This window comes from Chiloscyllium plagiosum, unplaced genomic scaffold (genome assembly GCF_037043375.1).
Source record: "Chiloscyllium plagiosum isolate Xiang-an unplaced genomic scaffold, Cpla_swu_hap1 HiC_scaffold_13, whole genome shotgun sequence".
Lineage (NCBI taxonomy): Eukaryota > Metazoa > Chordata > Chondrichthyes > Orectolobiformes > Hemiscylliidae > Chiloscyllium > Chiloscyllium plagiosum.
In genome coordinates this window covers 91,622,492-91,639,658 of record NW_028270151.1, presented here as the reverse complement: position 1 = coordinate 91,639,658, position 17,167 = coordinate 91,622,492, and the positions used below count along the sequence as shown (strand labels likewise).

Here is a 17,167-nt window from a genome sequence, read left to right as displayed (position 1 = left end):
AACAGTGCTGGGTCCACTGCTTTTCGTCATTTACATAAATAATTTGCCTGTGACATTGGAGGTATGGTTAGTAAGTTGGCAGATGACATTAAAATTGGTGGTGCAGTGGAGAGCCAAAAAGGTTACTTCAGAATACAATAGAATCTCAATCAGATGAACCAATGGGCTAAGGAGTAGCAGATTGAGTCTAATTTAAATAAGTGGGAGGTGCTGCATTTTAGAAAGATAAATCAGGGCAGGACTTGTATACTTAATGGTAAGACGCTGGTTTGAAGTGTGTCTACTTCAACATTAGGAACATCCAGAATAAGGTGGGTGAACTTCCTGCATGGGTTGGTACCTGGGATTTCGATATTGTGGCCATTTCAGAGACATGGACAGGAATAGTTATTGCAGGTTCTGGGATTTAGATGCTTCAGTAAAAACAGAGAAAATGGTGAGAGAGGAGGTGGTGTGGCACTGTTAGTCAAGGACAGTATTATGGTTGCAGAAAGGACGTTTGAGGACTCGGCTACTGAGGTAGTATGGGCTGAGATTAGAAACAGGAAAGGAGAGGGTACCCTGTTGGGAGTTTTCTATAGGCTTCCAAAGAGTTCCAGAGATGTAGAGGATAGGATAGCAAAGATGATCTTCGATGGGAGTGAGAGTGACAGGGTAGTTGTTATGGGGGACTTTAACTTTCCAAATATTGACTGGGAATACTTTCGATGGGTCAGGTTTTGTCCAATGTGTCCAGGAGCGTTTCCTGACACAGGACATAGACGGGCCAACAAAGGGCGAGGCCACATTAGATTTGGTACTCAGTAATGAACCAGGTCAGGTGTTGGATTTGGAGGGAGGTGAGCACTTTGGCGATAGTGACCACAATTCGGGTATGTTTACTTTAGTGATAGAAAGGGATAAGTATATACCGCTGGGCAAGAATTATAGCTGGGGAAGGGCAATTACAACGCGATTGGGCAAGATTTAGGATGCAAAGGGTGGGGAAGGAAACCACAGGGAATGGGCATGATTGAAATGTGGAGCTTATTCAAGGACCAGCTATTGTGGGTCCTTGATAAGTATGTACCGGTCAGGCAGGAAGGAAGTTGTCGAGCGCGGGAGCCGTGATTTACTAAGGAAGTTCAATCTCTTGTCACGAGGAAGAAGGAGGCTTATGTTAGAATGAGATGTGATAGCTCAGTTAGGGTGCTTGAGAGTTGCAAGTTAGTCAGGAAAGATCTAAAGAGAGAGCTAAGGAAAGCCAGGAGGGGACATAAAAAGTCATTGGCAGATAGGATCACGGAAAACCTTAAGGCTTTCTATAGCTATATCAGGAAAAAAAGAATGACTGCAGTAAGATTAGGGCCAAACAAGGATAGCTCTGGGAAGTTGTGCATGGAGTCAGAGAAGATAGGGAAGTGCTAAATGAATACTTTTCGTCATTATTCACAATAGAAAAAGGCAATAAGACCATAAGACATAGGAGCGGAAGTAAGGCCATTCGGCCCATCGAGTCCACTCTGCCCATCATGGCGGATGGGCATTTCAACTCCACTTACCCGCATTCTCCCTGTAGCCCTTAATTCCTTGTGACATCAAGAATTTATCAATTTCTGCCTTGAAGACATTTAGCGTCCCAGCCTCCACTGCACTCTGTGGCAATGAATTCCACAGGCCCACCACTCTCTGGCTGAAGAAATGTCTCCGCATTTCTGTTCTGAATTTACCCCTCTAATTCTAAGGCTGCGTCCACGGGTCCCAGTCTCCTCGCCTAACGGAAACAATTTCCTAGCGTCCACCTTTTCCAAGCCATGTATTATCTTGTAAGTTTCTATTAGATCTCCCCTTAATCTTCTAAACTCCAATGAATACAATCCCAGGATCCTCAGCCATTCCTCGTATGTTAGACCTACCATTCCAGGGATCATCCGTGTGAATCTCCACTGGACATGCTCCAGTGCCAGAATGTCCTTCCTGAGGTGTGGGGACCAAAACTGGACACAGTACTCCAAATGGGGCCTAACCAGAGCTTTATAAAGTCTTAGTAGCACAACAGTGCTTTAATATTCCAACCCCCTTGAGATAATTGACAACATTGCATTCGCTTTCTTAATCACGGACTCAACCTGCATGTTTACCTTTAGAGAATCCTCAACGAGCACTCCCAGATCCCTCTGTACTTTGGCTTTACGAATTTTCTCACCATTTAGAAAGTAATGCATGCTTCTATTCTTTTTCCCCAAAGTGCAAGACCTCGCATTTGCTCACATTGAATTCCATCAACCATTTCCTGGAACACTCCTCCAATCCTTCTGCAGCCTCCCCACTTCCTCAGTACTACCTGCCTGTCCACCTAACTTTGTATCATCAGCAAACTTCGCTAGAATGCCCCCAGTCCCTTCATCCAGATCATTAATATATAATGTGAACAGCTGCGGCCCCAACACTGAACCCTGCGGGACACCGCTTGTCACCGGCTGCCATTCCGAAAAAGAACCTTTTATCCCAACTCTCTGCCTCTTGTCAGACAGCCAATCCTCAATCCATACCAGTAGCTCACCTCGAGCACCATGGGCCCTCACCTTGCTCAGCAGCCTCCCATGTGGCACCTTATCAAAGGCCTTTTGGAAGTCTAGGTAGACCACATCCACTGGGTTTCCCCGGTCTAACCTACTTGTCACCTCTTCAAAGAACTCCAACAGGTTTGTCAGGCACGACCTCCCCTTACTAAATCCATGTTGACTTGTTCTAATCCGACCCTGCTCTTCCAAGAATTTAGAAACCTCATCCTTAATGATGGATTCTAGAATTTTACCAACAACCGAGGTTAGGCTAATTGGCCTATAATTTTCCATCTTTTGCCTTGATCCTTTCTTGAACAAGGGGGTTACAACAGCGATCTTCCAATCATCTGGGACTTTCCCTGACTCCAGTGACTTTTGAAAGATCTCAACCAATGCCTCTGCTATTTCCTCAGCCACCTCCCTGAGAACTTTAGGATGTAACCCATCAGGGTCAGGAGATTTATCAATTTTAAGACCTTTTAGCTTTTCTAGCACTTTCTCTTTTGTAATGGCAACCATACTCAACTCATTCCCCTGACTCCCTTTAATTGTTGGGATATTACTCATGTCTTCCACTGTGAAGACTGACGCAAAGTACTTGTTAAGTTCTCCTGCTATTTCCTTATCTCCCATCACTAGGCTTCCAGCATCAGTGTGAAGTGCCTGTCATTTGTTTCTTATGTATTGAAAGAAACTTTTACTATCATTTCTAATATTACTGACTAGCCTACCTTCATATTTGATCCTCTCCTTCCTTATTTCTTTCTTTGTTATCATCTGTTTGTTTTTGTAGCCTTCCCAATCTTCTGATTTCCCAGTGCTCTTGGCCACTTTATAGGCTCTCTCTTTTTCTTTGATAGTTGAGAAGAATACTGAGATACAGGCTACGAGACCAGATGGAATTGAGGTGCTTAAGAAGGTGTTAGCAATTCTGGAAAGTGTAAAAATACATAAGTGTCCTGGACCGGATGGCATTTATCATAGGATTCTCTGGGAAGCCAAGCCAGGGAGGCAATTGCTGAGCCTTTGGCTTTGATCTTTATGTCGTCATTGTCTAAAGGAATAGTGCCAGAAGACTGAAGGATAGAAAATGTTGTTCCCTTACTCATGAAGGGGAGTAGAGACAACCCTAGAAATTATAGATCTGTGAGCCATCCTTTGATTGTCAGTAAAGTGTTGGAAAGGGTTATAAGAGACTGGTTGAAACTTTATTGCTGGAACAGTACAGCAGGTCAGGCAGCATCCAGGGAACAGGAGATTCGACGTTTCAGGCACAGGCCCTTCTTCAGGAATGAGCAGAGAGTGTTCAGCAGGAGAAGATAAAAGGTAGGGAGGAGGGACTTGGAGGAGGGGAGTTGGAAATGTGATAGGTGGAAAGAGGTCAAGGTGAGGGTGATAGGTCGGAGTAGGATGGAGGCGGAGAGGTCAAGAAGAAGACTGCAGGTCAGGAAGGCGGTGCCGGGCTGGAAGGATCCGGCTGAGACAAGGTGGGGGGAGGGGGGGATGAAGAAACTGGTGAAGTCCAAGTTCATCCCCTGGACTTCACCAGTTTCTTCATCCCCCCTCCCCCCACCTTGTCTCAGCCGGATCCTTCCAGCCCGGCACCGCCTTCCTGACCTGCAGTCTTCTTCTTGACCTCTCCGCCTCCATCCTACTCCGACCTATCACCCTCACCTTGACCTCTTTCCACCTATCACATTTCCAACTCCCCTCCTCCAAGTCCCTCCTCCCTACCTTTTATCTTCTCCTGCTGAACACTCTCTGCTCATTCCTGAAGAAGGGCCTGTGCCCGAAACGTCGAATCTCCTGTTCCCTGGATGCTGCCTGACCTGCTGTACTGTTCCAGCAATAAAGTTTCAACTTTGATCTCCAGCATCTGCAGACCTCACTTTCTCCCCTTATAAGAGACTGGATTTATAATCAGCTAGACAGGAATACATTGATTAGGAATAGTCAATACAGTTTTGTGAAGGGTAGGTCATGCCTCGCAAACCTTATTGAGTTCTTTGAGATGGTGACCAAACAGGTGGATGAGAGTAAAGCGATTGATATAGTATATATGGATTTCAGTAAGGCATTTCTAATTATATTAAATTCACCTACAATATGGAACAGGCTATTTGGCGCAACAAGTCCACACTGACCCTCCAAAGAGTAACCCACCCAGACCCATTTACCCCTGACTAATGCACCTAACACTAAGGGCAATTTAGAATAGCCAATTCTCCTGACCTGCACACTTTTGGACTGTGGGAGGAAGCCAGAGCACCAGGGGAAACCCACTCAGACACAGGGAGAATGCGCAAATTCCACAGACAGTCACCTAAGGCTGGAATTGAACATGGGTCCCTGGCACTGTGAGGCAGCAGTGCTAACCACTGAGCCACCGTGACACCCTAAATAAGGTTTGATAAGGTTCCCCACAGTAAGCTATTGCACAAAATATGGAAGCATGGGATTGAGGGTGATTTAACAGTTTGGATCAGATATTAGCTAGCTGAAAGAAGACAGAGGGCGGTGGCTGATGGGAAATATTCATCCTGGAGTTCAGTTACTACTGGGGTACCGCAAGGATCTGTTTGGGTCCACTGTTTGTCATTTACATAAATGACTTGGATGAGGGTATAGTAGGATGGATTAGTAAATTTGCAGATGACACTAAGGTCGGTAAAGTTGTGGATAGTGACGAATAATGTTGTAGATTACAGAGACATAGACAAGCTGAAGAGTTGGGCTGAGGTGTGGCAAATGGAGTTTAATGTGGAAAAGTGTGAGGTGATTAACTTTGGAAAGAGTAACAGGAATGTAGAGTGCTGGGCTAATGGTAAGATTCTGGATAGTGTAGATGAGCAGAGAGATGTCAGTGTCCATGTACATAGATCCCTGAAAGTTGTCACCCAGGTCGATAAGGTTGTTTAGAAGGCATTCAGTGTGTCAGCTTTTATTGGTAGAGGGATTGAGTTTTTTGAACCATGAGATCATACTGATGGCGTACGAAACTTTGGCATGGCCACATTTGGAGTATTGCTTACAGTTGTGCTCACCGCATTATAGGAAGGATGTGGAGGCTTTGAAAAAGGTTGAGACCTAAGGTAATCGGAGAGTGAGATAAGTTGGACAGTGAGAGCCTTTTTCCTTGAATGGCAATGGCTAGCATGAGGGGACATGATTAGATTAGATTAGATTAGATTAGATTAGATTAGATTAGATTAGATTACCTACAGTGTGGAAACAGGCACTTCGGCCCAACAAGTCCACACCAACCCTCCGAAGACCAATCCAGCCCCCTATATTTACCCCTGACTTATCCACCTAACACTACTGGCAATTTAGCATGGCCAATTCACCTAACCTGCACATCTTTGGACTTTGGGAGGAAATCAGAGCACCCAGAGGAAACCCATGCAGGCACGAGGAGAATGTGCAAACTCCGCACAGACAGTTGCCCGAGGCGGGAACTGGCGCTGTGAGGCAGCAGTGCTAACCACTGAGCCACTGTGCTACCCTGCATAGCTTTAAATTGAGGGGTGATAGATATAGGACAGATGTCAGAGCTAGTTTCTTTATTCAGAGAGTAGTAAGGGTGTGGAACGCATTGCCTGCAACAGTAGTAGACTTGCCAGCTTTGAGGGCATTTAAATGGTCATTGGATAGGCATATGGATGAGAATGAAATAGTGTAAGTTAGACGGGCTTCAGATTGGTTCCACAGATCGGCGCAACATTGAGGGCCGAATGGCCTGTACTGCACTGCAATGCTCTATGTTGTACGTTGCTGAACAGAGACCCTGGATACAGGTTCATAGTTTCTTACAACTGGAGTCCCAGGTAGACAGGATAATGAAGGGAAAAAGTGAGGTCTGCAGATGCTGGAGATCAGAGCTGAAAATGTTGCTGGAAAAGCGCAGCAGGTCAGGCAGCATCCAGGGAACAGGAGAATCGACGTTTCGGGCATAAGCCCTTCTTCAGGAATGAGGAAGGTTTGTCCAGCAGGCTAAGATAAAAGGTAGGGAAGAGGGACTTGGGGGAGGGGCGTCAGAAATGTGATAGGTGGAAAGAGGTCAAGGTGAGGGTGATAGGTCAGACTGGGGTGGGGGCGGAGAGGTCAGGAAGAAGATTGCAGGTTAGGAAGGCGGTGCTGAATTCGATGGATTTGACTGAGACAAGGTGGGGGGAGGGGAAATGAGGAAACTGGTGAAATCCGAGTTCATCTCTTGTGGTTGGAGGGTTCCTGGGCGGAAGATGAGGCGCTCTTCCTCCAACCGTCATGTTGTTGTGGTCTGGTGATGGAGGAGTCCAAAGACCTGCATATCCTTGGTGGAGTGGGAGGGGGAGTTAAAGTGTTGAGCCACAGGGTGGTTGGGTTGGTTGGTCCGGGTGTCCCAGAGGTGTTCTCTGAAACGCTCCACAAGTAGGCGGCCTGTCTCCCCAGTATAGAGGCCACATCGGGTGCAGAGGATGCAATAGATGATGTGTGTGGAGGTGCAGGTGAATCTGTGGCGGATATGGAAGTTTCCTTTGGGGCCTTGGAGGGAGGTGAGGGGGGAGGTGTGGGCGCAAGTCTTGCACCTCCTGTGGTTGCAGGGGAAGGTGCCGGGAGTGGAGGTTGGGTTGGTGGGGGGGTGTGGATCTGATGAGGGAGTCACGGAGGGAATGGTCTTTACGGAATGCTGATAGGGGAGGGGAGGGAAATATATCCTTGGTGGTGAGGTCCGTTTGGAGGTGGCGGAAATGACGGCAGATGATGCGCTGTACATGGAGATTGGAGGGGGGGTAAGTGAGGACCAGTGGGGTTCTGTCCTGGTGGCGGTTGGAGGGGCGGGGCTCAAGGGCGGAGGAGTGGGAAGTGGAAGAGATGCGGTGGAGTCAGACAGGATAATGAAGGTAGGCTTGCCTTTACTGGTCAGTGGATTGAGTACAGGTGGTGGGAGACATGACATTGGTTAGGCCAAAGTTGGAACAATGCATGCAGTTCTGGTCTCTTTGATATAGGAAGGATGCTGTTAAACTTCAGAGGGTTCAGGAAAGATTGACAAGGATGTTGCCAGGGTTGGAAGGTTTGACTGATATAGCGATGCTGAATAGGCCGGGGCTATTTTCCCTGGAGTGCCAGAGGCTGAGAGGTTTATAAAATCGTGAGGGGAATGAATAGGGTAACCAGCCAAGGTATTTTCCCCAGGGTGGGAGTGTCCAAAATTAAAGGGCATAGGCTTAAGGTGAGAGGGGAAACATTTATAAGGGATCTAAGGGGCAAAAATTACACACAGAGGATGGTGCATGTATAAATGTGCAGCCGGGGAAGTGGTGGAGGCTGGTTCGATTAGAACATTTAAAAGGCATCTAGATAAATATGAACAGGAAGGGTTTCGACAAATATGGGCCAAATGCAGGCAAGTTAGACTAGATTTATTTTGGGTATAGCCAGAGACTTTTCCCCAGGGCAGGATTGACTGGTACGAGAAGTCATAGTTTGAAGATATTAGGAGGAAGGTATAAATGAGACGTCAGAGGCAGGTTCTTTACGCAGAGAGTTGTTAATGCATGGAATGCGTTGCCAGCTGTGGTGGTGGAAGCAGAGTCACTAGGGACATTTAAGCGACTGCTGGACATGCACATGGATAGCAGTAAGTTGAGGGGTGCGTAGGTTAAGTTACTATATTTGACATTAGGATTAAATCTCGGCACAACATCGTGGTCAAAGGGCCTGTTCTGTGCTGTACTTTTCTATATTCTATGTATCTGATCGGCATAGACGAATTGGACTAAAAGCTCTATTTCCATGCTGCTCATCTCTATGATTCGGACTGATTAGGAATAGCTTTGTACATGGGACATCGTGTCTCATAAATTTGATCAAGTTTTGTTTTGAATAGGTGACAAAGAAGATAGTTGAAGGCAGAGCAGCAGATGCTGTCTCCATTTTAGTAAGGCCTTCAACAAAGTTCCACATGGTAGACTGATAACTAAGGTTAGATCACATGGGATCGAGGCAGAGCTAGACAACTGGATACAAAATTGGCTCAACACATGATGTCACACAAAGTCTACATGATGATGTCACTCACTACTCAAAACATGCCATTCCCCAATGAACTTGCCTGCAGTTGCCGGTGTCAGCAAATATCACCATAAAGTATAAGAAGAAAGTTTAATTGATATTACCAAATCCCAATTTCAATGAAAACATAAAAATAAGGCACTGTTTGGAACAGTGAGAACACTACATAATTAGTGAGATTTTTCTACTAAATTAAATGCCATTTAAGCAATTTCAATTTGTGATCCATGCCTGTGGAAATCATATTAAACGAAAAAACACTCACCTATCACTGAGTTCCACTCTTTTCATACTGTGCAGGTGAAGAACAGCCAGTATAATTGCCACCAAGAATATGACAGCACAACATACTCCAACGCTGATGTAGAACACACGGGTAGAGGTAGTGGGTGCTGTGTGAACAGCATCAACTGTGTGTAAGTAAAACACAAGGATGGAATTTGAAACAGACTATTATAAGAAAGTAACAACAGTTTGGAGTGGCTAAGTCCTGTCTAACAAACAGAATTGAATTTCTTTTAAAAACTTATTTTCTTTTTAAAATTAAGTAACTAAAATTTGAGTCAGAGTCCTACAGCACAGAGACAGACTCTTTGGTGCAAACTGGTCCATGCCGACCAAAATGTCCATCGCACTAACTTCAGTTTCCTTGCACTTGGCCCATATCCTTTTAAACTTTTCCTATCCATGAATTTGTCTAAATTCCTTTTAAATGTTGTTAATGTACCCACCTCAACCACTTCCACTGGCAGCTCATTCCATATGTGTACCACCCTCTGTGTAAAAATGTTGTTCGTCAGACTCCCTTTTATTCTTTCCCCTCTAATCATAATTTGATGCCCTCTAGTACTTGATTCCCCAACCCTAGCTAAAAGACCGAATACATTCACCCTGTCCCTTCTCCTCATGACCTTATTCACTTCTCTAAGATTCCCCCTTCAGTATCATAGAACATAGAACATAGAAGAATACAGCGCAGTACAGGCCCTTGGGCCCTCGATGTTGCGCCGATCCAAGCCCACCTAAACTACACTAACCCACTATCCTCCATATACCTATCCAATGCCCTCTTAAATGCCCATAAAGAGGGAGAGTCCACCACTGTTACTGGCAGGGCATTCCATGAACTAACGACTCGCTGAGTGAAGAACCTACCCCTAACATCAGTCCTATATCTACCCCCCCTTAATTTAAAGCTATGCCCCCTTGTAATACCCAACTCAATACGCGGGAAAAGGTTCATACTGTCGACCCTATCTAACCCCCTAATCATCTTGTACACCTCAATCAAGTCACCCCTAAACCTTCTTTTCTCTAGTGAAAACAGCCCCAAGTGCCTCAGTCTTTCCTCATACGATTTTCCTTCCATACCAGGCAACATCCTGGTAAACCTCCTCTGCACCCGTTCCAATGCCTCCACATCCTTCCTATAGTATGGCGACCAAAACTGCACACAATATTCCAGATGCGGCCGTACCAGATGCGGCGAGAGTATCCTGCTCTCTAAAGAAAAACGACCTAGTTTGTCCAACATCTCTCTATAACTCAGACCCTTGAATCCTGGCAACATCCCTCTAAATTTCATCTGCACTCTTTCCTGTGTAATACATTCTTTCTACAGCAACGTGAACAAAACTGAACACATACTCCAAGTGTGGCATCACCAACAGTACAGCTGCAACATAACTTCCCAACTTCCATATACAATGCCTTGATTGATGGAAGGCCAGTGTGCCAAAAGCCTTCTTCTCTGCCATGTCTACCTGTGACTCCACTTTCACAGAACTGTGCATCTGAACTCCAAGGTCCCTCTGTTTCACTACACTCATTAAGGCCCTACCATTCACCATGAATCTTCTGCCTTGATTTGACTTTCCACAACCTCACACTTATTGATATTAAACTCTATTTGCCATTTCTCAGCTCACTTCCCCAGGTGATCAAGGTCCTGTTGCAATTTCTGATAACCTTCCTCACTGTTTAAGATACCTCCTATTTAGAGGTCATCTGCAAACATGTACGTGCCTTATACATTCTCATCTACATTTTGAGTGCGAGCAGCAGGGGAGGCAAGACGAAGCCGGAACACTGCAGCTAAGGTAAGGCAGGTTTTTTTCTAAAAATTACTTACCGGTAGCGGACAGCGGTGTTTTCCCTTTCACAGAAGGAGCGGGAGCAGTGGGGGAAGTGACGAGGACCAGAGGGGCAGCTGCGAAGGAAAGCAGTGAGTATAAATACTCACCCTTCGATGCCAACAGCCATTTTGATTGCGAGCAGCAGCGGAGGCAAGACGAAGCCAGAACACTGCAGCTAAGGTAAGGCAGTTTTTTTTTTAAAAATTACTTACCGATAGCAGACAGCAGTGTTTTCCCTTTCACAGAAGGAGCGGGAGCAGCGGGGGAAGTGACGAGGACCAGAGGGGCAGCCGGGAAGGAAAGCAGTGAGTATAAAAGCGCGTAGGAGCCTGTCCCCGTTGCTCAGAAGGGAAGGGTGGAGAAGAGCAGAGCAATAGTTGTTGGGGACTCGATAGTTCGGGGCACAGAGCGGCGGTTTTGTGGGGGCGAGAGAGACTCACGTTTGGAATGTTGCCTCCCAAGGTGCAAGGGTACATGACGTCTCTGATCGTGTTTGCCGGGTCCTTGAGGGGGAGGGGGAGCAGCCCGAAGTCGTGGTCCACATTGGCACCAACGACAAAGGAAGGAAGAGGGCTGAGGATGTTAGACAGGCTTTCAGGGAGCTAGTTTGGAAGCTCAGAGTTAGAACAAACAGAGTTGTTGTCTCTGGTTTGTTACCCGTACCACGTGATAGAGAGTCGAGGAATAGGGAGAGAGAACAGTTAAATGCGTGGCTACAGGGTCGGTGCAGGAGGGAAGGATTCTGGTATCTGGATAACTGGGGTTCTTTCTGGGGAAGGTGGGACCTCTATAAACAGGATGGTCTACACCTGAACCTGAGGGGCACCAGTATCCTTGGGGGGAGGTTTTCTAGTGCTCTTGGGGGGGGAGTTTAAACTAACTCTGCAGGGGCATGGGAACCTAGATTGTAGCATTAGGGTGCAGGACCTGGAGTGAAGGGAGGTTAGGAACATGGCATCAATCTCAAAGGAGGGTGCTTGTAAACAGGAAAGTGGCTTGAAGTGTGTATACTTCAATGCAAGAAGTATACGAAATAAGGTAGGTGAACTTGCAGCATGGGTTGGTACCTGGGATTTCGATGTTGTGGCTATTACGGAGACATGGGTAGAACAGGGACAGGATTGGCTGTTGCAGGTTCCAGGGTTTAAGTGTTTTAGTAGGGTCAGAGGTGGGGGTAAAAGAGGGGGAGGTGTGGCATTGCTTGTCAAAGATCGTATTACAGCGGTGGAAAGTTCGATGGATGAAGACTCGCCATCTGAGGTAGTTTGGGCTGAGGTTAGGAATAGGAAAGGTGAGGGTCACCCTGTTAAGAGTTTTCTAGAGGCCTCCTAATAGTCCTAGAGACGTAGAAGAAAGGATTGCGAGGATGATTCAGGAGAAGAGTGAAAGTAATAGAGTGGTTGTTATGGGGGACTTTAACTTTTCAGATATTGACTGGGAAAGCTATAGCTCGAGTTCGTTAGATGGGTCGGTGTTTGTCCAATGTGTGCAGGAGGGTTTCCTGACACAATATGTAGACAGGCCAACAAGAGGTGAGGCCATACTGAATTTGGTTCTGGGTAACGAACCAGGCCAGGTGTTAGAATTGGAGGTAGGTGAGCACTTTGGGGACAGTGACCACAATTCGGTGACTTTTACTCTAGTGATGGAGAGGGATAAGTGTGCACTGCAGGGCAAGAGTTATAGCTGGGGGCAGGGAAATTATGATGCAGGGAAGCACGACTTAGGATGCGTGGCTTGGAAAAGTAGGCTTCAAGGGAAGGGTGCAATTGATATGTGGAGCTTGTTCAAGGAGCAACTATTGAGTGTCTTTGATAAGTATGTACCTGTCAGGCAGGGAGGAAAGGGTCGTGTGAGGGAGCCGTGGTTTAATAAGGAATTGGAATCCCTTGTTAAAGGGAAGAGGGCGGCCTATGTAAAGATGAGGTGTGAAGGTTCAATTGGGGTGATTGAGAGTTCTAAGGTAGCCAGGAAGGATCTGAAGAGAGAGCTAAGAGCAGCAAGGAGGGGACATGAAAAGTCCTTAGTTGGTAGGATTAGGGAAAACCCAAAGGCTTTTCGTCAGTATTCACTCAGGAACAGGACATTGTTGCCGATGTGAATACTGACTCACAATTAATTAGAATGGACGGCTGTGAGGTATGTAGGGAAGAGGTGTTGGAAATTCTGGAAAGGGTGAAAATAGATAAGTCCGCTGGGCCTGATGGCATTTATCCTAGGATTCTCTGGGAAGCAAAGGAGGAGATTACAGAGCCATTGGCCTTGATTTTTATGTTCTCGTTGTCTACAGGAATAGTGCCAGAAGACTGGAGGATAGCAAATGTGGTTCCCTTGTTCAAGAAGGGGAGTAGGGAGAAGTGAGACTAGAGGGGAGTCTCACTTCTGTTGTGGGCAAAGTCTTAGAGAGAATTGTAAGGAATAGGATTTATGAACATCTGGATAGGAATAATGTGATCAAGAATAGTCAGCATGGTTTTGTGAAGGGCAGGTCGTGCCTCACAAACCTTATTGAATTCTTTGAGAAGGTGACTAAGGAGGTAGACGAGGGTAGAGCGGTAGATGTGGTGGATATGGGTTTTAGATAAGGTTCCCCATGGTAGGCTACTGCAAAAAATACGGAGGTATGGCATTGAGGGTGAGTTGGAGGTTTGGATTAGGAATTGGCTGGCTGGAAGACGACAGAGGGTAGTAGTTGATGGTAAAGGTTCATCTTGGAGTGCAGTTACTAGTGGTGTTCCGCAAGGATCTGTTTTGGGACCATTACTGTTTGTCATTTTTATAAATGACCTGGAGGAGGGGTTAGAAGGTTGGGTGAGCAAGATTGCGGATGATACGAAAGTCGGTGGAGTTGTTGACAGTGAGGAAGGATGTGTCAGGTTACAGCGGGATATAGATAAGTTGCAGAGCTGGGCAGAAAGGTGGCAAATGGAGTTCAATGTAGGTAAGTGTGAGGTGATTCACTTTGGTAAGAGTAACAAAAAGATGGGGTACTGGGCTAATGGTCGGATACTTGGTAGTGTGGATGAGCAGAGGGATCTTGGTGTCCATGTACACAAATCTCTGAAAGTTGCCACCCAGGTAAATAGTGCGGTAATGAAGGCATATGGCGTACTGGCTTTTATTGGTAGAGGCATTGAGTTCCGGAGTCCTGAGGTCATGTTGCAGTTGTATAAGACTCTGGTGCGGCCGCATCTGGAGTATTGTGTGCAGTTTTGGTCGCCATACTATAGGAAGGATGTGGAGGCACTGGAACAGGTGCAGAGGAGGTTTACCAGGATGTTGCCTGGTATGGTAGGAAAATCGTATGAGGAAAGGCTGAGGCACTTGGGGCTGTTTTCATTGGAGAAAAGAAGGTTTAGGGGTGACTTGATAGAGGTGTACAACATGATTAGGGGTTTAGATAGGGTTGACCATGAGAACCTTTTTCCACGTATGGAGTTAGCTATTACGAGGGGTGGTAGGTATAGGACAGATGTTAGGGATAGATTCTTTACTCAGCGAGTCGTGAGTTCATGGAATGCCCTGCCAGTAGCAGTAGTGGACTCTCCCTCTTTATGGGCATTTAAACGGGCATTGGATAGGCATATGGAGGATAGTGGGCTAGTGTAGGTTAGGTGGACTTGGATCGGCGCAACATCGAGGGCTAAAGGGCCTGTACTGCGCTGTATTTTTCTATGTTCATCTCGATAACAAACAGCAATGGGCCCTGCACTGACCTCTGAGGGACTCCAAAAGTCACAGGCCTCCATTCCAACAAGCATCCTTCCACTATTACCCTCTGCTTCCTACCATCAAGTCAATTGTATATACAATTTCTCTGCTCCACCTGAATTCCATGCGATCTAACCTTCCAGAGCAGCTTATCATGCAGAACATTATCAAAGGCCTTAATGAAATCCATATAGACTTCGTCATTAACCTCCCTGGTCACTTCATCAAAGAACTCTAACAAATTTGTGAGGCATGACCTCCCACACACAAAGCCATGCTGACTATTCCTAATCAAACCTTGTATTTCCAATTGCATGTATATCTTATCTCTCAGAACCTTCTCGTGCTGTACATCTCTTTGACTCTATAACTTAGCTACCACAGATGTTAGGCTTACTGGTCTATAGTTCCCAGGTTTCTCTTTGCAGCCCTTCTTAAATAAGGGTATAACATTTGCTACCCTCCAGTCTTTCAGGACCTCACCCGGGACTAACAATGATGCAAAAATATCAGCCAGGGCTTCCACAATTTCTTCTTTGGCCTCTCGCAGTGTTCTTGGATATACCTGGACAGGACCAGGAGATTTATCCACTTTCATACACTCTAATACGTCCAACACCTCCTCTATTGTGATATGGACTGTCTCCAAGGTATAACCACCAACTTCCCCAAGTTCCCAAGTCTTTATGTCTTTCTCCACAGTAAACACAGAAGAGAGGACCTCACCCATTTCCTGTGGTTCTACACACAAATGTCCACTTTGGTCCTTGAGGGGTCCTATTCTCTCTCGTTTTTCTTTTTCTTTTAATATACTAGAGAACCTCTTTGGATTCACTCTAATCTTCTGAGCCATGGCTATCTCATACCCCTTTTCACCCTCCTGATCTCCTTCTTCAGTGAACTCCTGCATCCCCTATATAATTCCAATTGCTGACGGAAATATCTTTTCTAACTTATTTGGACTTTTAGAAGACATTCTAAAGATTCCATTTAAGAAACTATTGAATACATTTCAAATTCATGAAATTATTGACCTAGCTAGGAGATTAATTGTGAGATAAAGAACAGAGAGCAAGGCTAATGAATATTTTAATGAATTTGAAGAATCTTGGCCACAACAATCTGTGTTGCAGCTGAAAATGTATACAATATTTATTACCAGTATAATTAGTAAAAAAGAAAGTACGTACTCAATTGACTAATGACACAGACTTGGTATGATAATAGTGTAGTCAAGGCTTTAACGTTAACTAAGCAAAACTACGGCTGACAGACTGTAATGCAACCAAATGTGATGTGATACGTTTTGACCTAAAAAATCGATCAGTGCATTTTTTAAATGATGAAAAGCCAGGAATATTTGAGGGTTAAAGAGATTTCGGGGTCTATATACACTATCACTAAAATATAGTCATGTACAAAAAAAATTCAAACAGAAAGTTAGTTGTTCTGACTAAAGGGCCAGCTTTACAAAGACTAAATCTGGAGAAATTTGAACAGTTTGGTCACCACACCTCAAAAAGAAACTGTTTGCTTTCAAAGAGGTGCAGAGAGATTTATCAGAGCATTGCTAGAACTCAAAGTCTTTAATTAAGAGGATACAACCCCATGAACACAGCTTGCATTCCTGGAATATAGCAAGGTTGAGTGAATTGATTTTTTTTAGTATATGGAGAAGAAATTAAGCATTTGTTTCTTATTTATTTTGTACTAAGTCGCATGGAGTATCATCTGATCTTAAAGGAATGAGAGGTGATCTTATTGAAATTCAGGATTTGGAGGAAACTGACAGGGTGAATGCTGAGAGAATGCTTCCCCTCATGTTGCTCCCCTTAGATACTGAAGCTGTCCGTGTCCAAATGCAGCAAATCTTGGGCAACATCCAGGTTTGGGCCGATAACTCACAAGTAATATTTATATCACACAAATGCCAGGCAATAACTATCTCCAAGCTCACTACTACTCACTGATATTCAATGGCATTACCATAATTGAATTTTCCACAATGGACATAACTGACCAGAAACTTTAACTTAATGTAACAACAAGAGTAAGTCAGAGGCTAGAAATTCTGCAGTGAGTAATACACTTTTTAACAACCGTTAGGTTGGCCAACATCTACTAGACACAAGCCAGGAGCGCAATGGAATATTCTCTACTTGCCTGAATGGATGAACAAGACTCAAGAAGCTTGATGCTGTACAGGAGCAAGCAGCCAATTTATTGCTGCCACAACCACCAGGCTTAACATTCAGTTCCTTCAACATCAATGAATAGTGGCAGCAGAGTTTACCATCTACAAAATGCCTGGCAGTAGCTCACCAAAATACCTGAGATAGCACCTTCCAAACTTGCAAACTTCACACCTACAAGGGCAAAGGCAGCATCTGCATGGGAACACGCCACCTGCAAATTCCCTTTTGAGTCATATACCATCTTAACCACCTTTGGGACTACATTCCTTAAATGTAATTGGATCAAAATCACAGAATCCCATTTCAAACGTGGGTGTCCCTACATTGCCCAAGGGATGCAGTGGTTCAAGAAGGTAACTTATCACCACTTTCCTCTAGGGCAATTCAAGATGGGCAATAAATGCCTGCCTAGCCAGCAACACCATGCATTGAAGTTCCCAAGCTCTAAAATATTTGTACAATACAGATCATTGTTACACTTCACTGGGATATCATGCTGAAAATAAAGGTCTGTTATTCCAGG

The 17,167-nt window shown here is 45.2% G+C and overlaps 1 protein-coding gene across 6 annotated transcripts in view; it reads right to left on the bottom strand.

Annotated features, from left to right (window-relative positions):
- The window catches only part of ryk (receptor like tyrosine kinase), a 296,128-nt gene that overhangs the window by 189,775 nt on the left and 89,186 nt on the right, over positions 1-17,167 (bottom strand). For 4 of the 6 annotated variants that reach the window (XM_087993912.1, XM_043701687.2, XM_043701684.2 and 1 more), the window contains one exon: positions 8,869-9,013. In XM_087993912.1, coding sequence (XP_087850038.1) covers positions 8,869-9,013 — 145 coding nt within the window. The remainder of the gene's footprint in view (positions 1-8,868; positions 9,014-17,167) is intronic. The other 2 variants (XM_087993913.1, XM_043701685.2) reach the window with 1 other exon arrangement.